General features: G+C 34.6%; 1 protein-coding gene across 1 annotated transcript; it reads left to right on the top strand.

Annotated features, from left to right (window-relative positions):
* Positions 1–661: 661 nt before the first annotated feature.
* Positions 662–1,219, top strand: LOC139868070 (uncharacterized). The gene has a single exon (XM_071856408.1). The coding sequence runs from the start codon at positions 662–664 to the stop codon at positions 1,217–1,219; it is 558 nt and encodes a 185-aa protein (XP_071712509.1).
* Positions 1,220–26,813: the final 25,594 nt, after the last annotated feature.

Raw genomic sequence — 26,813 nt, 5'->3', positions numbered from 1 at the left:
AGACCTAGTTGAATTATAACCCAAGGTGATCATTATCTATGCGTGAGACCTAGATTAATTTTTACACGCTTCACAATTGGATGACTTAATCGAGTTAAGAGGTGAGACCGCAACCCGAGGCAAGGATGGGACTAAACATGCCAGCATGACACTAGTGTTAGACACTAAATGTCGTGAGTCCCATAAAGATCTAAGAGTTGCACTTGTAACGCAATTGGTGCCCGCCGCCTACCGATTGAATACACCATTGCTAGCAGATCAACTGATGTAATGGTGGAAGCACAATGTGGATCTTAGCCTTTTACGAAAATTAATAGTTTTATAAGTTTTTTTTTTAAAACATGGGTAGTTAATTTATAAAAGGATAATTATTAAAGATACTAAAAGAACCTTGTTTATTTTGTAGATGACATCAAACGCAATTCAATCCGTAAACAACATGACCATAAGGTCAATCCTTAAGAAGGAAAAATTGAATGGTAACAACTTCATTGACTGGTATCGAAACCTTCAGATTGTCTTAAAGTCTGAAAGGAAGTTGCACCATCTAGAAAATCCTTTACCTTAAGCCCCACCTGAAACTGCTAATGCTACTATTCGTAATGCTTATACTAAGCAGTATAACGAACAACTTGAAGTGGCATGTCTTATGCTTGCTAACATGACCTCTGAGCTCCAAAGGAACTTAATGGACTACAATGCATATGACATGATCGAGGAACTCAAGACGATGTTCCAACAACAGGCAGAACAGGAATTGTTTGAAACTGTGAAAGCATTTCACACTTGCAAACATGAGTTGGGGCAGCCAGTTAGCCAATATGTCTTGAAGATGAAAGGCTATTTGGATCAATTGGAGCGCCTAGGTTATGCTATGCCACCAGTTCTTGGAGTGCACTTGATACTTACTTCACTATCTAAGGACTATGATGGATTTGTAATGAATTACAATATGCATAGCATGGGAAAAACCATTCCTGAGCTTCATGCAACGCTTAAGCAATCTGAAAAGGGGCTACCAAAGAAGACTCATGCAGTCTTAACCATAAAGGAAGGTAAAATCCAGAAAAGAAAGCCGCAAGCTGCTAGTGGAAAGGGAAAAGGAAAGAGTAAGCAAGCTTACACACCTAAGAAGAAAATTCCACCACCAGCAAAGAAAGAGCATCCCGCAAAGGACATGGCTTGTCACCATTGTGGCCAGATTGGTCATTGGAGATGAAACTGTGTGCTTTACTTGGAAGAGTTGAAGAAGGGAAAGGCTGGTTCGACCAGCACTTCAGGTATCTTCATTATAGAACTCTATAATTTTCCTAATAAAACTTGGGTGTATGACACTGGTTGTGGTACTCATATTTGTAATGATATGCAAGGACTTAGGAAAATTCGGAAGCTGAATAAGGGGGCTTTGGATCTGTACATTGGCAATGGCGATCGTGCAGCTGTCGAAGCTATAGGAAGCTATGAGCTCATCCTCCCAAGTGGACTTATTCTTATTTTAGATAATTTTCATTATGCACCTTCTATTACTAGAGGTGTTATTTCAGTTTCTCGTTTGAAAGATAATGGTTTTAATCACGTATTCACAGATTATGGTATTTCGGTTTCTAAGGATAATATTTTTTATTTTAATGCTATTCCTAGAGATGGTATTTTTGAAATTGACATGCATAATCTTGTTCCAAACGAAAGTTCTATATTTAACTGTAGCTCTAAGAAATTCAAGCATGATTTGAATTTCACATATCTATGGCATTGTCGTCTTGGTCATATAAACAAGAAATGCATAACAAAGCTGCAACACGATGGGCTTCTTGAGTCAACCGGCAATGAGTCGTTTGACATATGTGAATCTTGTTTATCTGGAAAAATGACAAAGAAACCCTTTACCCACCAGGTTGAAAGGGCGGGTGATCTACTTGGACTCATTCATACTGATGTATGTGGCCCATTTAGAATAATGTCTAGAGATGGAGCTACCTACTTCGTTACTTTTACTGATGATTTCAGTAGATATGGTTATGTTTACTTGATTAAACACAAACATGAAGTATTTGAAACGTTCAAAGCATTTCAAAATGAAGTAGAAAATCAACTCGAAAAGACCATTAAGGTTCTACGGTCCGACCGTGGAGGCGAATATATGAGTCAAGAGTTTTTAGATCATCTGAGATATCGTGGGATTGTCTCACAGTTTACTCCTTCTTACACACCTCAGCATAATGGGGTGTCAGAAAGGAGAAATCGAACTTTGCTTGACATGGTTCGATCAATGATGAGTCTAACAACTCTACCAACATCCTTTTGGGGATATGCTCTAGAGTCTGCTGCACGCATTCTCAACATGGTTCCAACCAAGAAGGTAAACAAGACACCAAATGAAATATGGCATGGAAAAGTCCCAAATCTGTCTTACTTGAAAGTCTGGGGTTGTGAGGCTCACGTGAAGCGTGATACGCCAAACAAACTTGAGTCCAGAACTATCAAGATTATCTTTGTAGGATACCCAAAGGAAACGATGGGATACTACTTCTACTATCCAGCAGAAAACATGGTTTTCACTGCTAGATATGCTGAGTTTTTGGAGAAGAGTCTCCTCTTACAGGAAGCAAGTGGGAGCACTGTAGATCTTGAAGAAATTCAAGAACAATATACATTACCTTCTATAGGCACTAGCGAAATTCGTACTGAGCCTCAACATGAAAGTGCCGAGGCACAGGACGAAGCATGTCTCATTCGTAGATATAATAGAACCTCTCGTCCACTTGAAAGGTTAAACCTTATGGTTACGACGGAGGACTTGGAATTAGAGGATCTGGGCGAACCCGCTAATTACAAAGCTGCATTGTCAGATCCTGAATCTGATAAATGGCAAGATGCTATGAATGAAGAGATGCAGTCCATGAAAGATAATCAAGTTTGGTGCTTGATTGATCTCCCACCAAACATCAAGCCTGTTGGGTGTAAATGGATCTTCAAGAAGAAGACCGACATGGATGGAAATGTACACACCTTTAAGGCCCGCTTGGTAGCAAAAGGTTATACTCAAACCTACAGGGTTGATTATGAAGAGACCTTTTCTCCAGTGGCGGACCTTAAAGCTATTATGATACTCATAGCTATAGCAGCGTACTATGACTATGAGATTTGGCAAATGGATGTTAAAACTGCATTCCTAAATGGTCACCTTAGCGAGGACGTATATATGGTGCAACCTGAAGGGTTTGTGAATCCTAAGTATCCTAATAAAGTATGCAAGCTTCAGAAATCCATTTATGGATTAAAGCAAGCATCAAGGAGTTGGAACAAGAAGTTTGATGAGAAAATCAAAGAGTTTGGTTTCTCACAAAACCTTGACCAACCATGTGTGTACATGAGAGCTAGTGGGAGCGTTAAAATCTTTCTGATCTTATATGTTGATGACATATTACTCATGAGAAATCATATTCCAACGCTACAAGACGTTAAGTCCTGGCTTGGAAAATGTTTCTCCATGAAAGATCTGGGAGATGCAGCGTATATCCTAGGAATCAAGATCTATATAGATAGATCTAAGCGGTTAATAGGTCTAAGTCAAAGTGCATATGTTGACAAAATCTTAAAGCGATTTAAGATGGAAGCTTCCAAGCGTGGTAGTCTTCCAATGCAACCAAATGTGGTGTTGAGTAAGTCTCAATCCCCCTCTACACCTGAAGAGGTGAAGCGAATGACTGGGGTTCCATATGCTTCAGCTATTGGATCCATCATGTATGCTATGAGGTGCACTAGACCAGATGTTTCTTTCGCTCTCAATATGACGAGCCGATACCAACAGAATCTAGGTGATTGTCACTGGACTGCTGTAAAGAATATATTGAAGTATTTGCGAAACACTAAAGATATGTTCTTAGTTTACGGAGGTTTCGATGAACTAAGCATAAAGTGTTACACTGATGCTAGTTTTGAAACTGATCGAGATGATAGTCGATCACAATCTGGCTACGTTTTCATTATGAATGGAGGCGCAGTTGACTGGAGAAGCTCGAAGCAGAGCACTACAGCGATGTCCACAACAGAATCAGAATACATTACTGCATCTGAAGCTGCTCAGGAAGCTGTTTGGATCAGAAAATTCATATCTGGGCTTGGCGTTGTTCCCAGTATTGAAAATCACATGGACATGTATTGCGACAATAGTGGTGCTATAGTAATAGCAAATGAACCAGGAGTTCTACGTGGTGCCAAACACATCTTTCGAAAATTTCACTACATACGTGAAGTTATAGAGAGAGGTGACGTACGTATTCAAAAGGTTCCAACAGAATACAATCTAGCTGACCCGTTCACAAAGCCAATGTCTTGTACCAAGCATGTCGAGCATTCTAGGAACATTGGGCTTAGACCAGCTAATAGTTTTATGTAATTTTAGTATTTGGATAATTGGAACATGAAAGCAGTTTTTATTTGTAATGAATTGATATATTGTGATATGATTGTTTTTATTCATAATTACTGTGCTCTATATTTGCATGTTTAAATCCATGAATAATGACTTATTCTAAATTTCCATTGTCGATTGATTATACGGGAGTAACATCAAACTAAGACAAATGTGAGTGTTTGATATGGTGTAATGTATTACTATCAAACTCACATGTATTCATAGAATGAATATTGGAATAACCCAACCTTCGAGTTTTCACTACATGGATCAGCGTCAATAGTGAAACTCGCAAGTGGTTATGTCATAATGTCCTTCGACTTGAGATGCACGCCGGTTTCGATGTGTGGAGCATTATACTTTGATATGGTTAAACGCTGTCCTGAATAAGGCTGTTATAAAAGCCATTATTGGGTGTAATGTAAAGCTCGTGACAGACACGTGTAGGCAAAATAGGATTTGTTCCTCCAACCTATTTGGAGTTAGATACTTTTGAGCTCCTCGATGAATGAATAAGATATTTGTGTGGCCGCACCCAAATGTAATTGAGATGATACTTAATTAGTTTGGTGATCTGATTCATTTCTAAGATCGAGAAACATAATTGTTAAACAAATGAGAATGACCGATGATCCATGTCTCAAGTTTAACTAAAGTATCTGAAACAAAGGGATAAATGACATTAACACTTAAAATGAGCAGTTCTGAGAAACTACCCTCACGTGAATTTGGGGACAATGGCGTGTTGCTAGACGCTAACCATTGTTTATATAGTTACTTGGTGTTGTGCCATGCACAAGTGGGAGTCTGTAGGATTTATGCGCAGGGTACAACATATAACTATATGGCTAAATTCATGTGAGCCTTCGGGGTCACACACATATACACCTAGACGTCAATTAATAATATATATGTGATATATATTATTAAAAGTAATAAATAAAATTAATTAAATAATTGGAAATATGTTAATTAATTAATCCTAATAAGGATTCGTATGCAGCAAGACAAACAAATAAGTTTCCATATTAAAATATTGTATTTTTGAGATGGATACATATTCCATCATTGGCACGACGTTGATGTTGAAACTAATACGTAAACCGCCTTTTATTATTAATATAAATAATGTTGTTTTGATTTGGTTCTTAGACTACGCACAAAACTAAAACCAAAAAAAAAAATCGAGTTCTTTGCGACGGCAATTTAAACCCATACGAAAATTGATTATTTTGTTTGTTTTGTCGACAAACATAAAGGGGTAAACATTCTGGTTGGTTTTCTTTACGGATAGAAACAAAAACATAAAACCTTTAGTTGTCTATTGAATAAATAATCCTTGTGATTATTTATTATTACTTGACGGGACTAGCACATCCGTTTGACGTTGTTCGAAGTGTAGTGTGGACTACCATAGCGGCAATCATGCTTTTGATTGTTAGTTTCTCTTCCTTCATTCCGGTTCTACAAGAAAGGTATAATCTTTAAACTCCCTTGTTGTATTTATTTATTTAACCGTATAAATTATATGGATCCGTTTTGGTGATTTAGTTATTAATATAATTAATACGCTTCCGCTTAAATTTATTATTATTATATGTATGTACATGATAATAATTAATTAATTAGAAAATCGTTTTCTTAAAACCCTAAATCACCTACAGCGCATATAATTAAAAGCGCATATGGTGTAAAGGATATATGATGAAAAACGCATATGGTGATTAATGAAAAAGCACATATGGTGATTAATAAAAAGTACATATGGTCATTAATGAAAAGCACATATGGTGATTAATGAGAAGCACATATTGTAGTGACCCAAACTTTTCCATGTTTATATATATTAATTGAGATTGATATTTACATGATTAAATGATTCCAACATGTTAAGCAATCAAACTTGTTACGACTTGATTAATTGAAATATGTTTCATATAGACAATTGACCACCCAAGTTGACCGGTGATTCACGAACGTTAAAACTTGTAAAAACTATATGATGACATATATATGGATATATATATATATAGTTAACATGATACTATGATAAGTAAACATATCATTAAGTATATTAACAATGAACTACATATGTAAAAACAAGACTACTAACTTAATGATTTTTAAACGAGACATATATGTAACGATTATCGTTGTAAAGACATTTAATGTATATATATCATATTAAGAGATATTCATACATGATAATATCATGATAATATAATAATTTAAAATCTCATTTGATATTATAAACATTGGGTTAACAACATTTAACAAGATCGTTAACCTAAAGGTTTCAAAACAACACTTACATGTAACGACTAACGATGACTTAACGACTCAGTTAAAATGTATATACATGTAGTGTTTTAATATGTATTTATACACTTTTGAAAGACTTCAATACACTTATCAAAATACTTCTACTTAACAAAAATGCTTACAATTACATCCTCGTTCAGTTTCATCAACAATTCTACTCGTATGCACCCGTATTCGTACTCGTACAATACACAGCTTTTAGATGTATGTACTATTGGTATATACACTCCAATGATCAGCTCTTAGCAGCCCATGTGAGTCACCTAACACATGTGGGAACCATCATTTGGCAACTAGCATGAAATATCTCATAAAATTACAAAAATATGAGTAATCATTCATGACTTATTTACATGAAAACAAAATTACATATCCTTTATATCTAATCCATACACCAACGACCAAAAACACCTACAAACACTTTAATTCTTCAATTTTATTCATCTAATTGATCTCTCTCAAGTTCTATCTTCAAGTTCTAAGTGTTCTTCATATATTCTACAAGTTCTAGTTACATAAAATCAAGAATACTTTCAAGTTTGCTAGCTCACTTCCAATCTTGTAAGGTGATCATCCAACCTCAAGAAATCTTTGTTTCTTACAGTAGGTTATCATTCTAATACAAGGTAATAATCATATTCAAACTTTGGTTCAATTTCTATAACTATAACAATCTTATTTCAAGTGATGATCTTACTTGAACTTGTTTTCGTGTCATGATTCTGCTTCAAGAACTTCGAGCCATCCAAGGATCCGTTGAAGCTAGATCCATTTTTCTCTTTTCCAGTAGGTTTATCCAAGGAACTTAAGGTAGTAATGATGTTCATAACATCATTCGATTCATACATATAAAGCTATCTTATTCGAAGGTTTAAACTTGTAATCACTAGAACATAGTTTAGTTAATTCTAAACTTGTTCGCAAACAAAAGTTAATCCTTCTAACTTGACTTTTAAAATCAACTAAACACATGTTCTATATCTATATTATATGCTAACTTAATGATTTAAAACCTGGAAACACGAAAAACACCGTAAAATCGAATTTACGCCGTCGTAGTAACACCGCGGGCTGTTTTGGGTTAGTTAATTAAAAACTATGATAAACTTTGATTTAAAAGTTGTTATTCTAAGAAAATTATTGTTATTATGAACATGAAATTATATCCAAAAATTATGGTTAAACTCAAAGTGGAAGTATGTTTTCTAAAATGGTCATCTAGACGTCGTTCTTTCTACTGAAATGACTACCTTTATAAAAATGACTTGTAACTTATTTTTCCGACTATAAACCTATAATTTTTCTGTTTAGATTCATAAAATAGAGTTCAATATGAAACCATAGCAATTTGATTCACTCAAAACGGATTTAAAATGAATAAGTTATGGGTAAAACAAGATTGGATAATTTTTCTCATTTTAGCTACGTGAAAATTGGTAACAAATCTATTCCAACCATAACTTAATCAACTTGTATTGTATATTATGTAATCTTGAGATACCATAGACACATATACAATGTTTCGACCTATCATGTCGACACATCTATATATATTTCGGAACAACCATAGACACTTATATGTAAATGTTGGAGTTAGCTATACAGGGTTGAGGTTGATTCCAAAATATATATAGTTTGAGTTGTGATCAATACTGAGATACGTATACACTGGGTCGTGGATTGATTCAAGATAATATTTATCGATTTATTTCTGTACATCTAACTGTGGACAACTAGTTGTAGGTTACTAACGAGGACAGCTGACTTAATAAACTTAAAACATCAAAATATATTAAAAGTGTTGTAAATATATTTTGAACATACTTTGATATATATGTATATATTGTTATAGGTTCGTGAATCAACCAGTGGCCAAGTCTTACTTCCCGACGAAGTAAAAATCTGTGAAAGTGAGTTATAGTCCCACTTTTAAAATCTAATATTTTTGGGATGAGAATACATGCAGGTTTTATAAATGATTTACAAAATAGACACAAGTACATGAAACTACATTCTATGGTTGAATTATCGAAATCGAATATGCCCTTTTTTATTAAGTCTGGTAATCTAAGAATTAGGGAACAGACACCCTAATTGACGCGAATCCTAAAGATAGATCTATTGGGCCCAACAAGCCCCATCCAAAGTACCGGATGTTTTAGTACTTCAAAATTTATATCATGTCCGAAGGAGGATCCCGGAATGATGGGGATATTCTTATATACATATTGTTAATGTCGGTTACCAGGTGTTCACCATATGAATGATTTTTATCTCTATGTATGGGATATGTATTGAAATATGAAATCTTGTGGTCTATTATTATGATTTGATATATATAGGTTAAACCTATAACTCACCAACATTTTTGTTGACGTTTTAAGCATGTTTATTCTCAGGTGATTATTAAGAGCTTCCGCTGTCGCATACTTAAATAAGGACGAGATTTGGAGTCCATGCTTGTATGATATTGTGTAAAAACTGCATTCAAGAAACTTATTTTGTTGTAACATATTTGTATTGTAAACCATTATGTAATGGTCGTGTGTAAACAGGATATTTTTGATTATCATTATTTGATAATCTACGTAAAGCTTTTTAAACCTTTATTGATGAAATAAAGGTTATGGTTTGTTTTAAAATGAATGCAGTCTTTGAAAAACGTCTCATATAGAGGTCAAAACCTCGCAACGAAATCAATTAATATGGAACGTTTTTAATCAATAAGAACGGGACATTTCAGTTGGTATCAGAGCGTTGGTCTTAGAGAACCAGAATTTTACATTAGTGTGTCTTATTGAGTTTGTTAGGATGCATTAGTGAGTCTGGACTTCGACCGTGTTTACTTGAAAAATGATTGCTTAACAAATTTTGTTGAAAACTATATATTTTTAACATGTGAATATTATGTGATATATTAATCTCTTAACGCGTTTGATATTATGTGATAGATGTCTACCTCTAGAACAAGTCCCATTGACTCACCTAATAATAATGAAGAGTCAAATGTAAATTGGAATGATTCGTGGACTGATTCACAAGTTCCCAAAGAGGAACCGGAAGAAGAGTCGGAACCGGAAGAAGAATCGGAACCGGAAGAAGAATCGGAACCGGATGAAGAAATAGAACCGGTGGGGGAAATAATAAAACGGTTAAGTAAAAGAAAATCCTCAACCAACCGACCAAGGTTAATTATGGTCAATGGTGTTTCCGCTAAGGAAGCAAAATATTGGGAGGATTACCAATTCTCCGATGAATCGGATTCTGACGAGAATTCCGATGATGTTATAGAAATTACCCCAACTGAATTTAAAAAGGCAAAAGAAAATAATAAGGGAAAGGGCATAAAAATAGAGAAATCTAATTCCAACCCCGATGAACTTTATATGTATCGTCAACCCCCGAAGTCCTTAAGTTGTAACAATGACCCGGGAACCTCTAAACCACCAGGTTTTTCTAAACCAATGTGGACAACGACGGCTCGTATTAGTGGAACATCATATATCCCTAGAAACTTGGCAAAACGAACCAAAACCGAACAAGAAGAAACGAGCGAGTCGGAATAAGATAGTTGTATTCGTGTGGTGTAATATATGTAATATAGTGTGCTTATGCTTTATGATATATGTAAAAATTGCTTGTATTAATAAGTATTTTTTTTTATGAATCTAACTCTTGTCTATTTTACAGTATAAAAACACAAAATGGATAGACAACCCAATATTTTAAGAGATCTACCCGGAGACATGATTGATGAAATCTTGTCTAGAGTCGGTCAGAATTCTTCAGCACAACTATTTAAGGCGAGATCAGTTTGTAAGACATTCGAAGAACGTTCCAAGAATGCCTTGGTTTATAAAAGGCTTTCATTCGAAAGATGGGGGATATCACATTGGGAAATCCATAAGTTACGATGTGTTTACTTTGACGCATATATTGCGGGGAACCCAAATGCTATTTTACGCAACGGGTTAAGAAATTATTTTGACTCAGTATATCCGAATATAGGACTTCGTGATTTAGAAAAAGTGGCTAACATGCAACATAAAGAAGCATGTTATGCTTACGGGTTAGTAATGTTTGCTTCTCACCAAAGTGAGAACAAGAACATCGGGCTACAACTATTAAACAAAACATTCCCACAAGTGACGGAGTCGGTTATTGGGGTAAGAAATGAGGTTTTTAGATTGTTACGGGACTGTTGGACATTACGTAACCCTCGTCCCTTTGACGACGTTACAACACGCTGTCTTATCAACGGCCATAAGGGTTATGTTCCACAAGACCAAGGATGGGAAGTAATCCTAGTAAAACCAGAATGCATGACTTGTTTCTGGACGTATGAATTACGTGTCTTTATTGCCTTTGCTGAACGACTTGTGTACTAGCTAGAATTATCTTCACAACTATCTTGTATCAAAGTTATTGTGTGCTATATTTCATGCTTTATGTAAAATAAGTGGTATTGTAAGTTTGTAAAATATTGTATAAAAGTTTGAACGCGAAATATTATTACAATCAGTTTTTCAAATAGAATTGTAGTAGTTGAATTGTATATTAGCTACTAAGTATGAACTTAACGGGTAGGTACTACCCGAATTTAAACTTATAAAACGCTAATATGAAGAAAAAGCTTTTATAAATGAGTTCATATTATGCTACAAAATACTATTAACTACTCTTAATATTCTGTATGATTAACTTATTCCATTTGACTATTTTGAAGGAAATGGCACCGACTACTCGACACACCGTGAATATGAATGAAGAGGAATTCCGTACTTTTCTAGCTTCAAACATAGCTGCAGTACAGGCTGCACTACATACCAACAATAACCTTGGATCTAGCAGTACAGGAAATCGTGTAGGATGCACCTACAAAGAATTCATTTCCTGCAAACCTTTGGAATTTGATGGAACCGAAGGACCGATCGGATTGAAACGGTGGACCGAGAAGGTCGAATCGGTGTTTGCCATAAGTAAGTGTACTGAAGAGGACAAAGTGAAGTACGCTACGCATACCTTCACAGGTTCTGCGTTAACATGGTGGAATACCTATCTAGAGCAAGTGGGACAAGATGATGCGTACGCACTACCGTGGTCAGCATTCAAGCACTTGATGAACGAGAAGTACCGTCCCAGAACCGAGGTCAATAAGCTCAAGACAGAACTTAGAGGGTTACGAACCCAAGGATTTGATATTACCACGTACGAAAGACGATTCACAGAATTGTGCCTATTGTGTCCGGGAGCATTCGAAGATGAGGAAAAGAAGATCGACGCGTTTGTGAAAGGATTACCGGAAAGAATCCAAGAAGATATAAGTTCACACGAGCCCACCTCCATACAACAGGCATGTAGAATGGCTCACAAACTAGTGAACCAGATTGAAGAAAGAATTAAAGAACAGACTGCTGAAGAGGCCAATGTGAAGCAAGTCAAAAGAAAGTGGGAGAAAAACGGTGATAAGAATCACCAATACAACAACAGCAGCAATTACAACAATAATCGCAACAATTATCCCAACAATCGCAACATCAATCGCAACTACAACAAACGGCACAACAACAACAACAACAACGGCAACTACAACAATCATCCCAACAACAACAACAATCAGAAGCAGCTATGCCAAAGGTGTGAAAAGTATCACTCGGGGTTCTGCACCAAATTTTGCAACAAGTGTAAAAGAAATGGTCATAGCACGGCGAAGTGTGAGGTCTACGGACCAGGGGTTAATAGAACGAAAGGAACAAATGGTGTCGGAACGAGTAATGGCGGAGCAAGTAGTGTCGGAGCAAGTTATGCCAATGTAGTTTGTTATAAATGTGGAAAACCGGGCCACATTATTAGAAATTGCCCAAACCAGGAGAACACGAATGGACAAGGCCGCGGAAGAGTTTTCAATATTAATGCGGCAGAGGCACAGGAAGACCCGGAGCTTGTTGCGGGTACGTTTCTTATTGACAATAAATCTGCTTACGTTTTATTTGATTCGGGTGCGGATAGAAGCTATATGAGTAGAGATTTTTGTGCTAAATTAAGTTGTCCATTGACGCCTTTGGATAGTAAATTTTTACTCGAATTAGCAAATGGTAAATTAATTTCAGCAGATAATATATGTCGGAATCGAGAAATTAACCTAGTTAGCGAAACATTTAAGATTGATTTGATACCAGTAGAGTTAGGGAGTTTTGATGTGATAATCGGTATGGACTGGTTGAAAGAAGTGAAAGCAGAGATCGTTTGTTACAAAAATGCAATTCGCATTATATGAGAAAAAGGAAAACCCTTAATGGTGTACGGAGAAAAGGGCAACACGAAGCTACATCTTATTAGTAATTTGAAGGCACAAAAACTAATAAGAAAAGGTTGCTATGCTGTTCTAGCACACGTCGAGAAAGTACAAACTGAAGAAAAGAGCATCAATAATGTTCCCATTGCAAAAGAATTTCCCGATGTATTTCCGAAAGAATTACCGGGATTACCCCCACATCGATCCGTTGAATTTCAAATAGATCTTGTACCAGGAGCTGCACCAATAGCTCGTGCTCCTTACAGACTCGCACCCAGCGAGATGAAAGAACTGCAAAGCCAATTACAAGAACTTTTAGAGCGTGGTTTCATTCGACCAAGCACATCACCGTGGGGAGCTCCTGTTTTGTTTGTCAAGAAGAAAGATGGTACATTTAGGTTGTGTATCGACTACCGAGAGTTGAACAAACTTACCATCAAGAACCGCTACCCACTACCAAGAATCGATGACTTATTTGATCAACTACAAGGCTCGTCTGTTTATTCAAAGATTGACTTACGTTCCGGGTATCATCAAATGCGGGTGAAAGAAGATGATATTCCAAAGACTGCTTTCAGAACACGTTACGGTCATTACGAGTTTATGGTCATGCCGTTTGGTTTAACTAATGCACCAGCTGTGTTCATGGACCTTATGAACCGAGTGTGTGGACCATACCTTGACAAGTTTGTCATTGTTTTCATTGATGACATACTTATTTACTCAAAGAATGACCAAGAACATGGTGAACATTTGAGAAAGGTGTTAGAAGTATTGAGGAAGGAAGAATTGTACGCTAAGTTTTCAAAGTGTGCATTTTGGTTGGAAGAAGTTCAATTCCTCGATCACATAGTGAACAAAGAAGGTATTAAGGTGGATCCGACAAAGATAGAAACTGTTGAAAAGTGGGAAACCCCGAAAACTCCGAAACACATACGCCAGTTTTTAGGACTAGCTGGTTACTACAGAAGGTTCATCCAAGACTTTTCCAGAATAGCAAAACCCTTGACTGCATTAACGCATAAAAGGAAGAAATTTGAATGGAATGATGAACAAGAGAAAGCATTTCAGTTATTGAAGAAAAAGCTAACTACGGCACCTATATTGTCATTGCCTGAAGGGAATGATGATTTTGTGATTTATTGTGACGCATCAAAGCAAGGTCTCGGTTGTGTATTAATACAATGAACGAAGGTGATTGCTTATGCGTCTAGACAATTGAAGATTCACGAACAAAATTATACGACGCATGATTTGGAATTAGGCGCGGTTGTTTTTGCATTAAAGACTTGGAGGCACTACTTATATGGGGTCAAAAGTATTATATATACCGACCACAAAAGTCTTCAACACATATTTAATCAGAAACAGCTGAATATGAGGCAGCGTAGGTGGATTGAATTATTGAATGATTACGACTTTGAGATTCGTTACCACCCGGGGAAGGCAAATGTGGTAGCCGATGCCTTGAGCAGGAAGGACAGAGAACCCATTCGAGTAAAATCTATGAATATAATGATTCATAATAACCTTACTACTCAAATAAAGGAGGCGCAACAAGAAGTTTTAAAAGAGGGAAATTTAAAGGATGAAATACCCAAAGGATCAGAGAAGCATCTTAATATTTGGGAAGACGGAACCCGGTATAGGGCTGAAAGGATTTGGGTACCAAAATTTGGAGATATGAGAGAAATGGTACTTAGAGAAGCTCATAAAACCAGATACTCAATACATCCTGGAACGGGGAAGATGTACAAGGATCTCAGGAAATATTTTTGGTGGCCGGGTATGAAAGCCGATGTTGCTAAATACGTAGGAGAATGTTTGACGTGTTCTAAGGTCAAAGCTGAGCATCAGAAACCATCAGGTCTACTTCAACAACCCGAAATCCCGGAATGGAAATGGGAAAACATTACCATATATTTCATCACTAAATTGCCAAGGACTGCAAGTGGTTTTGATACTATTTGGGTAATAGTTGATCGTCTCACCAAATCAGCACATTTTCTGCCAATAAGAGAAGATGACAAGATGGAGAAGTTAGCACGACTGTATTTGAAGGAAGTCGTCTCCAGACATGGAATACCAATCTCTATTATCTCTGATAGGGATGGCAGATTTATTTCAAGATTCTGGCAGACATTACAGCAAGCATTAGGAACTCGTCTAGACATGAGTACTGCCTATCATCCACAAACTGATGTGCAGAGCGAAAGGATGATACAAACGCTTGAAGACATGCTACGAGCATGTGTTATTGATTTCGAAAACAGTTGGGATCGACATCTACCATTAGCAGAATTTTCCTACAACAACAGCTACCATTCAAGCATTGAGATGGCGCCGTTTGAAGCACTTTATGGTAGAAAGTGCAGGTCTCCGATTTGTTGGAGTGAAGTGGGGATAGACAGATTACGGGTCCGGAGATTATACAAGAAACTACCGAGAAGATCATCCAAATTCAACAACGCTTGAAAACCGCCCAAAGTCGACAAAAGAGCTACGCTGACATTAAAAGAAAAGATATAGAATTTGAAATTGGAGAGATGGTCATGCTTAAAGTTGCACCTTGGAAAGGCGTTGTTCGATTTGGTAAACGAGGGAAATTAAATCCAAGGTATATTGGACCATTCAAGATTATTGATCGTGTCGGACCAGTAGCTTACCGACTTGAGTTACCTCAACAACTCGCGGCTGTACATAACACTTTCCACGTCTCGAATTTGAAGAAATGTTTTGCTAAAGAAGATCTCACTATTCCATTAGATGAAATCCAAATCAACGAAAAACTTCAATTCATCGAAGAACCCGTCGAAATAATGGATCGTGAGGTTAAAAGACTTAAGCAAAACAAAATACCAATTGTTAAGGTTCGATGGAATGCTCGTAGAGGACCCGAGTTCACCTGGGAGCATGAAGATCAGATGAAGAAGAAATACTCGCATCTATTTCCAGAAGATTCGTCAACACCTACAACAGCTTAAAATTTCGGGACGAAATTTATTTAACGGGTAGGTACTGTAGTGACCCAAACTTTTCCATGTTTATATATATTAATTGAGATTGATATTTACATGATTAATTGTTTCCAACATGTTAAGCAATCAAACTTGTTAAGACTTGATTAATTGAAATATGTTTCATATAGACAATTGACCACCCAAGTTGACCGGTGATTCACGAACGTTAAAACTTGTAAAAACTATATGATGACATATATATGGATATATATATAGTTAACATGATACTAGGATAAGTAAACATATCATTAAGTATATTAACAATGAACTACATATGTAAAAACAAGACTACTAACTTAATGATTTTTAAACGAGACATATATGTAACGATTATCGTTGTAAAGACATTTAATGTATATATATCATATTAAGAGATATTCATACATGATAATATAATGATAATATAATAATTTAAAATCTCATTTGATATTATAAACATTGGGTTAACAACATTTAACAAGATCGTTAACCTAAAGGTTTCAAAACAACACTTACATGTAACGACTAACGATGACTTAACGACTCAGTTAAAATGTATATACATGTAGTGTTTTAATATGTATTTATACACTTTTGAAAGACTTCAATACACTTATCAAAATACTTCTACTTAACAAAAATGCTTACAATTACATCCTCGTTCAGTTTCATCAACAATTCTACTCGTATGCACCCGTATTCGTACTCGTACAATACACAGCTTTTAGATGTATGTACTATTGGTATATACACTCCAATGATCAGCTCTTAGCAGCCCATGTGAGTCACCTAACACATGTGGGAACCATCATTTGGCAACTAGCATGAAATATCTCATAAAATTACAAAAATATGAGTAATCATTCATGACTTATTTACATGAAAATAAAATTACATATCCTTTATATCTAATCCATACAACAACGACCAAAAACACCTAAAAACACTTTCATTCTTCAATTTTCTTCATCTAATTGATCTCTCTCAAGTTCTATCTTCAAGTTCTAAGTGTTCTTCATATATTCTACAAGTTCTAGTTACATAAAATCAAAAATACTTTCAAGTTTGCTAGCTCACTTCCAATCTTGTAAGGTGATCATCCAACCTCAAGAAATCTTTGTTTCTTACATTAGGTTATCATTCTAATACAAGGTAATAATCATATTCAAACTTTGGTTCAATTTCTATAACTATAACAATCTTATTTCAAGTGATGATCTTACTTGAACTTGTTTTCGTGTCATGATTCTGCTTCAAGAACTTCGAGCCATTCAAGGATCCGTTGAAGCTAGATCCATTTTTTCTCTTTTCCAGTAGGTTTATCCAAGGAACTTAAGGTAGTAATGATGTTCATAACATCATTCGATTCATACATATAAAGCTATCTTATTCGAAGGTTTAAACTTGTAATCACTAGAACATAGTTTAGTTAATTCTAAACTTGTTCGCAAACAAAAGTTAATCCTTCTAACTTGACTTTTAAAATCAACTAAACACATTTTCTATATCTATATGATATTCTAACTTAATGATTTAAAACCTGGAAACACGAAAAACACCGTAAAATCGGATTTACGCCGTCGTAGTAACACCGCGGGCTGTTTTGGGTTAGTTAATTAAAAACTATGATAAACTTTGATTTAAAAGTTGTTATTCTAAGAAAATTATTGTTATTATTAACATGAAATTATATCCAAAAATTATGGTTAAACTCAAAGTGGAAGTATGTTTTCTAAAATGGTCATCTAGACGTTGTTCTTTCGACTGAAATGACTACCTTTACAAAAACGACTTGTAACTTATTTTTATGACTATAAACCTATACTTTTTCTATTTAGATTCATAAAATAGAGTTCAATATGAAACCATAGCAATTTGATTCACTCAAAACGGATTTAAAATGAATAAGTTATGGGTAAAACAAGATTGGATAATTTTTCTCATTTTAGCTACGTGAAAATTGGTAACAAATCTATTCCAACCATAACTTAATCAACTTGTATTGTATATTATGTAATCTTGAGATACCATAGACACATATACAATGTTTCGACCTATCATGTCGACACATCTATATATATTTCGGAACAACCATAGACACTCTATATGTAAATGTTGGAGTTAGCTATACAGGGTTGAGGTTGATTCCAAAATATATATAGTTTGAGTTGTGATCAATACTGAGATACGTATACACTGGGCTGTGGATTGATTCAAGATAATATTTATCGATTTATTTCTGTACATCTAACTGTGGACAACTAGTTGTAGGTTACTAACGAGGACAGCTGACTTAATAAACTTAAAACATCAAAATATATTAAAAGTGTTGTAAATATATTTTGAACATACTTTGATATATATGTATATATTGTTATAGGTTCGTGAATCAACCAGTGGCCAAGTCTTACTTCCCGACGAAGTAAAAATCTGTGAAAGTGAGTTATAGTCCCACTTTTAAAATCTAATATTTTTGGGATGAGAATACATGCAGGTTTTATAAATGATTTACAAAATAGACACAAGTACATGAAACTACATTCTATGGTTGAATTATCGAAATTGAATATGCCCTTTTTTATTAAGTCTGGTAATCTAAGAATTAGGGAACAGACACCCTAATTGACGCGAATCCTAAAGATAGATCTATTGGGCCCAACAAGCCCCATCCAAAGTACCGGATGTTTTAGTACTTCAAAATTTATATCATGTCCGAAGGAGGATCCCGGAATGATGGGGATATTCTTATATACATATTGTTAATGTCGGTTACCAGGTGTTCACCATATGAATGATTTTTATCTCTATGTATGGGATGTGTATTGAAATATGAAATCTTGTGGTCTATTATTATGATTTGATATATATAGGTTAAACCTATAACTCACCAACATTTTTGTTGACGTTTTAAGCATGTTTATTCTCAGGTGATTATTAAGAGCTTCCGCTGTCGCATACTTAAATAAGGACGAGATTTGGAGTCCATGCTTGTATGATATTGTGTAAAAACTGCATTCAAGAAACTTATTTTGTTGTAACATATTTGTATTGTAAACCATTATGTAATGGTCGTGTGTAAACAGGATATTTTTGATTATCATTATTTGATAATCTACGTAAAGCTTTTTAAACCTTTATTGATGAAATAAAGGTTATGGTTTGTTTTAAAATGAATGCAGTCTTTGAAAAACGTCTCATATAGAGGTCAAAACCTCGCAACGAAATCAATTAATATGGAACGTTTTTAATCAATAAGAACGGGACATTTCACATATGGTGATTAATGAAAAAGCACATATGGTTATTAAATGAAAAAGCACATATGGTGATTAATGAAAAGCACATATGGTGATTAATGAAAAGAATATTAAGAAAGAATCACCAATGTTTCTTGAAAGAATTCAAGGTTATATATATGGACCAATTCATCCATCATGTGGACCATTTTGATATTTCATGGTTCTAATAGACGCATCTAGCGGATGATCTCATGTTTGTGTGTTATCAAGCCGTAATATGGCATTTGCAAAGTTTCTTGCACAAATTATTAAATTGAGAACACATTATTCTGATTACACCATTAAAAGGATGAGACTTGATAATGCTGGTGAGTTAACATCTCAAGCATTTAATAATTATTATATGTCTACAGGGATTGTTGTTGAACATTCAGTTGCTCATGTGCATATACAAAATTGGTTTAGCTGAATCAATAGATAAACGCTTACAGCTAATAACTAGACAATTGAAAATGAGTACAAAACTCTCAATATTTATATGGGAACATGTAAATTTACATGATGCGACATTAATTCGCATTAAACCAAGTGCAAGTCATAAATATTCTCCATTACCAACTTAATTTTGGTCGAGAGCCAAATATTATCCATCTTAGAACATTTGGTTGTGTAGTGTATTTTTAATTGCACCACTACAACAAATGGTTCCTCAAAGAAGGGTGAAAATATATGTTGGATATGAAACATCTTCAATCATAAGATATATTGAATCCATAACGGGTGATGTTTTTATAGCACATTTTGCTGATTGTCATTATAAGGAAAAATTGTTCCCTATATTAGGAGGAGAATTAAAAAATAAAGAAAAAGATGTTTCATGATGTGAACATAAATTAATGTATCTTGATCATCGCACAAAAGAATGCGAAAAGAAAGTTCAAAAATAATACATATGCAAGAACTTACAAATAAATTACCTGATGTATTTACAGATACAAAAAAGAGTGACTAAATCATATATACTAGCAGTAAATGCTTCAGCTAGAATTGAAATTCTAAAAGCTGGCAATAATGTCACTCATGAGTCTTTGCCACGCCAGAAACGTGGGAGACCAATTGGTTCCAAAGATAAAAATCCTCGAAAAAGAAAATCAGCTGATAATGAGGTAAAAGAAAGTGTTCAAGAAGAACCACAAATCAATACTCCTTCTGCAGAGGAGATTGATGATGTCAATACGGAATTTTCAATCAATTATGCACATTCAAAAATATTATGGAATCGAAATGAAATGAAAAATCTTGATGAGATATTTTTATATAATGTTACATATGACATCATGAATGATGATGATGATCCAGAACCAAAATCTGTTATGGAATGTCAAAATAGACATGATTGAGATCATTGGAAAGGAGCAATACGAACTGAATTTGAATCGCTCAATAAAAGAAAAGTTTTCGGATCTATCATTCTCACACCTAAAGATGTGAAACCTGTGGGATATAGATGGGTTTTTGTGCGAAAAAGAAATGAGAAAAATGAAGTTACAAGGTATAAAGCTAGACTTGTAGCTCAAGGTTTTTCTCAAAGACCAGGAGTTGATTATGAGGAAACTTATTCTCCTGTTATGGATGCAATTACTTTTAGATACTTAATCAGTCTGGCAGTTTCTAAAATTTAGAAATGCATCTCATAGATGTTGTGACTGCTTATCTATATGGATCACTTGATAGTGATATATATATATATATATATATATATATATATATATATATATATATATATATATATATATATATATATATATATATATATATATATATATATATATATATATGAAGATACCTGAAGGATTTAAGGTATCAGAAGCAACCAATGCAAAATTCAAAGAAATGTACTCAATCAAGTCACAAAGATTTTTATATGGGTTGATACAATAGTATAACCAATTAAGTGATTACTTGATAAGAAAAAGGGTACAAATAAAAAGATCCATGAAGCCATTCAACTTCTAAAGAAAGAATTTGAAATGAAAGATCTCGGAAAAATCAAGTATTGCCTTTGTTTACAAATTAAGCATATGCCTAATGGTTTACTTGTACATCAAACAACTTATACAGAAAAGATTTTAAAATATTTCAATATGGACAAGGCAAAAACATTAAGTACTCATATGGTTGTTAGATCACTCAATGTCGACACTGATCCATTTTGTCCATGTGAAGATCATGAAGATATCCTGGGACCAGAAGTACCATATCTTAGTGCAATTGGAGCTCTTATGTATCTTACAAATTGTACAAGACCTGACATTTCTTTTGCAGTTAATTTGATGGCAAGCTTCAGCTCGGCTTCTACCAAAAGACACTGGAATGGGATCAAACACATATTTCGATACCTTCGAGGAACTACTGATTTAGGATTATTTTATTCTAACGAATCAAAACAAGATTTGGTTGGTTATGCAGATGCAGGTTATTTATCTGATCCACATAAAGCTAAATCTCAAAATGGATATGTATTCATAAATGGAGGTACTGCAATATCATGGCGTTCTCAAAAACAAACACTTGTTGCAACATCATCAAATCATGCCAAAGTGATTGCATTACATGAAGCTACTCTGGAATATTTTTGGTTGAGATCAATGACACAACTCATTACTGATTCTTGTAGACTAGAACACGATAAAAGTCCAACAACTATCTATGAAGATAATGCTGCTTGCATAGCACAGATGAAATAAGGGTATATCAAAAGTGACCGAACAAAACACATACTTCCTAGATTCTTCTCATACACTCAAAATCTCATTAAGGACAACCAGATTGAAATGAGATATGTTCAATCCAGTGATCTTTTCACCAAATCACTTCCAACTGCTATTTTCAGAACACACGTTCATAACATTGGCATGAGACATGTTCAAAAGATGTAACAGCTGAAGCGATGTCTACTTGAGGGGGAGTCAACTCTATGCTGCACTCTTTTTCCCTTAGCTAAAGTTTTTTCCCCACTGGGTTTTCTTTAGCAAGGTTTTTAATGAGGCGGTACTAGTTGCTCTCTAATAAAATTGTCATCCAAGGGGGAGTGTTATAATAATATATGTAATATGTATAGAAAGTCATAAATGGAATGCATGTTATAATAATATATATAAGTATAGAAAGTCATAAATGGATAGCAATTTTAGTAGTATAAGTACATGATAGATCAAGCATGAAAATTGTACATATTCTTCAATTTACTTCCTAATATATATATACTCTCACTTTTGATCTTATATAATACTAGAAATATTTGGTAGAAGTTTAGGCTATAATAGTTGTTAAATATAACTAAATTACAACAAATGGTTATTACAAAAATAAACAAACAAAAAAGAGAGCCACCTCAATACAAATTATGTTTTATCTCGTAAAAGGAAATAAAGATAGGAGATTGGTTACACTATCTTAAGCACCTAAACTAGAACATGCTACACCCCGTACGTTTCAAAATATATACAAATATATATATGTAGAAGATTTAGTGATAACTAACTTTGAGAGAGTTGAGTACATCATGATTCAACAGGGGCGGACCTATATGGTTCCGACCGGTAGCACATGCTACCACTGAAATATACGATCTAGTGGGTAAAAATTTGAAGTTTTCATTAGTGACACCAATGGACAGGAGCGGATTTACCTTGGGGCACCAGAGATCAGTTGCTATAATGACTTAATTTTATTTTCATAGATAATAGGTGATTATAATGAATGAAATATAGTACTAGTTACTGAATGTGTTTTAATGGAGTTTTAGTAAGAGATAAAGAGGTGAAGGAGATAGAAAATGAGGAAAGAGATGATAAAAAGGAATGATTAGGAGTAGGACACGTGAACTTCTATTTTAGTTACTGTATTAAATTTTTCACTAAAATATTTTAAAGTTGTTTATTTATTTATTTTTTTTTTTTGGCAAAAAACAAGGAGCCATTGCATATATAAAAGATAGAACTAGCCATCCAAAGAATGACTTAGCCCAATACAGTAGAAGCCGATTTAATGTACATTATAACAATTGGACTTGAGGCTTGAATAAATACAAGTGAATGCTACAAAAAAACTAGTGAAGTAAAAAAGCTTAAAAGCCTAAACAACAGTGAGCGATAATCTAGGAATGAAGCTGTAACGAAAAGGATCCAAGTTGCTATTGTCTTTTAGTCCCATATGTAGAATTGATGTGGATAACATAGTTTTGCGTTTGTTGCCACTCGAAGGCCTTAATCTAAACTTTCTTTGCTATAGTTGCCCAACATGTAAACTCGATGTTGAAAAGAGCATTATTTCTAGCAAGCTAAATGAACCAAATTATAGCCGGACCAATTAAACGCCAAAATTTCCCGGCTTTAAAACTCATTCCCGAAGTCCAATCTTGAGTGAAAGAAGCTAAAGTAAGTGGCATTAGCCACCTTATATTCCACCACCGAAAGACATCCAACCATATTAGAGTAGCCCATGGACAATGAAATAACAAGTGACATACCGTTTCTATCGATGTGAAACACCAAAAACAAACTACGTTTTGACCGTTGTGAAGAATACCTCATTGAAAAAGTGTATTTTTGACCAGAGCTGAACACTAAATAGCAATCCAATGGAAAAATAAGAACTTCATTAACCTTCATTTCTTGGATAGCAATAAAATGTATGTGAAATTTAGCTACTAAACGTCCAACCATACGACCTTAATTCTTTCCCCCGAGGCCTTTTGTGTTCCAATACGTCAACCTCATTGACGTTTTTTATGGGGAGTTGGAGGCTCTCCGTATTGTCTCATCCCGCTAAAAAACTCATTATATTTTTTTTATATGAATAGCTTCCTTACCGGGATTGACCAATTTTGCACAAGATTTTAGGCGTTTGGGTGTTTTATTAGGAACACTGCTCTCAGTGAACCCATTTGACCCTTCTTTTTCCGAAGATTCTTGTGGCAAATGTGCAAAGGGGTCTTTGTCTAGGTAACCTGCTTTGGATTTTATAATTTTCTTCTTTTCACTAGTAGGATTAACTTTGTTGGTTTGCACGTATACATCCGATTCTTTAGCTTGAAGAACCTTTACTTTTTGAAAATTGCTGTGAAAGTTTAAACATGAGTTATTGCATTCTTTGGTGTGAAGATTGGAAGTAGAAGGGTTGACTTCATTAATTGTTGCACTTGCTTAACCAACTTCATTTTGAGGTTAGAATTCATCCTCTCCCATGGCCGGTCCCTGCATAGCTTTGGAGAAACCCTCCGAATTGAGACAATGAACAATACAACCGTATACACCCCATACGCTTAAAGAGGAGATGAGAATGTTCCTGTTTTTTAACCAACGAAGAACCTTTTCCTTGCAGATTGGTTTTCGATTGACAAGCATGACAGATTTTCCCAAAGATTGTACTAAGTCTTCATCGGGATCAAAGAGACCAGCTTGAAATTGGCTGCTGGAAATTGCCCGACTTAAGTTTACTATTAACGCTAACCAATCGCATTTCAGTTTTAGGCAAACGCACTGTGATACGCTTGCCAAAAAGAAGACGACCATTCATACCAATCAAAGCATCTTCCGCCTGAGACCTTAGTCGATATTTGATAAAGGCATAACTGCAATCTCGTTTCCATGAAATTCGTTGAATGTGGCCGAAGTGACGAAAATGAACAGACAATACGGAAGGATTGAATTGAGTAAGTAACCCTCCGATGTTAATCGTTGATATGTTGTTGCCGGAAACATGGTGAGGAGTTGATTTAAAGTATGTATTATTGGTACTGGAATTACAGTGAGGAAGTGGGTGTTGGTTATTGATCTGGATTGGGTTAATAGGCTGTGAATGAATTGGTGGGAGAGGAGATGTTATCGGTAGTGGTGGTGGTGGCGGTGGTGGTGGCGGTGGTGGTGGAAGGAGGTGGCGGGATATTGGGAGGGGTAGAGAGAAATTGAAGGGGCATGTTAAGTTTTTTTTTACTCTTTCGACTTTTTTTTTAAAAGTTGTTTATTATTTTATATTAGCTCATGAAACTTAACTTTAAATTTACCAAAATAAAGTCCATTATTAAATAAAACCATAACTTCGTACTTGGTTAACAAATATGTTAAATCATATGTTTAAACCGGTATGAATGTGTTGGCCCGGAATTTTTTCTTTTTTTCTTTTTTTTCTTTTTTGTTGCAATTTTTATACTCTTCAGTTCCATATTAATACAATATTTAATCTTTGAATTTCCCAAATTAATAGTATATGTCTAAGATATACTCCATTCGTCTCAATTTTAATAACGTACTCCATAGATTAAAAACACATAATTTAAAAAAAGTTATTATATTGTATTTTTTGTTATAAAGTTCTATCATTTACAATTTTACCTAGTTTTATGAATAACATAAAAAGTTTTATCTTATATTTTTATTTACTTAAAAAGTTAACTATTAATTTGAGAAAATCCAAAAATAAAACCTATTAATTTGTTTCAATATAATAGTTTTCGATTTACAATAAACTAAGCCCCTCCTAAACTTTAATTCCTAGCCCCGTCACTGGAAATAAGCCATCAAGTAAAAAAAATTTGAGTTTTAATCAGTGACACCACTGAGTACAATTCTTAGATCCGCTGCTGATTCAACTATCGGATCTTGTTATCGTGAGTAAACCACGAGATGATGATCTCGTGGGGTGGTTGAACATAAGTCCACCATCGAATGTCAGGAACAATTTTTTTTTTTTTTTAAAGGCAAGTAAATTTTTATAATTAAAAGAACCAATACACGAGAAATAAACTAGCAAGGAGCTAGACAAAACACGAGTTTAATGTTTAATGGTATTAGTATGAGACCCCTAATCTAAAAATCGTAAAGTGAGAGAGAGACCACATTCAAGCCTATGTGTGAATGGTTTACCTCTCTACCTATAGAGAGGGGATTGATATATTAGGGAGAGTTATGAGCTACTCATGAGCCAAGCCTTAAATATAAGTCTAATGAGCTATGTACATCATTGAAAACATTAACATTAACGACAATTATAACTTGATCAGGATTAATATATAATTGAGAATTAATAAAAGTGAGTTTGATATCTAAACATGGTTATAATCCTTTCAAAGACAAGTTTTCAATAAATAGGAAAAAAAAAATGTCTATAATTAAACGATTGAAACTGAAACAAATAATGTAAAACACTAAAGATTTTTTTTACAATGTGTCCTCGTGACACTTGTTTTACATGCTTTAATGAAGGCGATATCCGTAAATAAATTTAAATGCCGTGAATAAGCTCGAAAGTTTTTAAAGTAAAATATGTAACTAATATAATTTTTTAATATAATGAAAATTTATGATTTATGATTATTTAGTACTTCTTAACATGAGTCTTCGTTTTATTCTTATTTCATAATTGCGATGGTTGATTGGGCTGCATTCAAATTCTTATTGTATCGATTTTGTACTTTTGATTTGTTTGGGAAAAAATTGTGGGGACTCACCGGTCAGCATGTAAACGAATAAACGAACGAA

The sequence above is a fragment of the Rutidosis leptorrhynchoides genome, chromosome 9, assembly GCF_046630445.1.
Source record: "Rutidosis leptorrhynchoides isolate AG116_Rl617_1_P2 chromosome 9, CSIRO_AGI_Rlap_v1, whole genome shotgun sequence".
NCBI classification, from domain to species: Eukaryota; Viridiplantae; Streptophyta; class Magnoliopsida; order Asterales; family Asteraceae; genus Rutidosis; species Rutidosis leptorrhynchoides.
This window is presented reverse-complemented; position numbering and strand designations above follow the sequence as displayed.

What these genes read in the sequence shown, in the direction of transcription:
- LOC139868070 (XM_071856408.1), top strand. Translation starts at nt 662, where the DNA reads ATGACCTCTGAGCTCCAAAGGAACTTAATGGACTACAATGCATATGAC.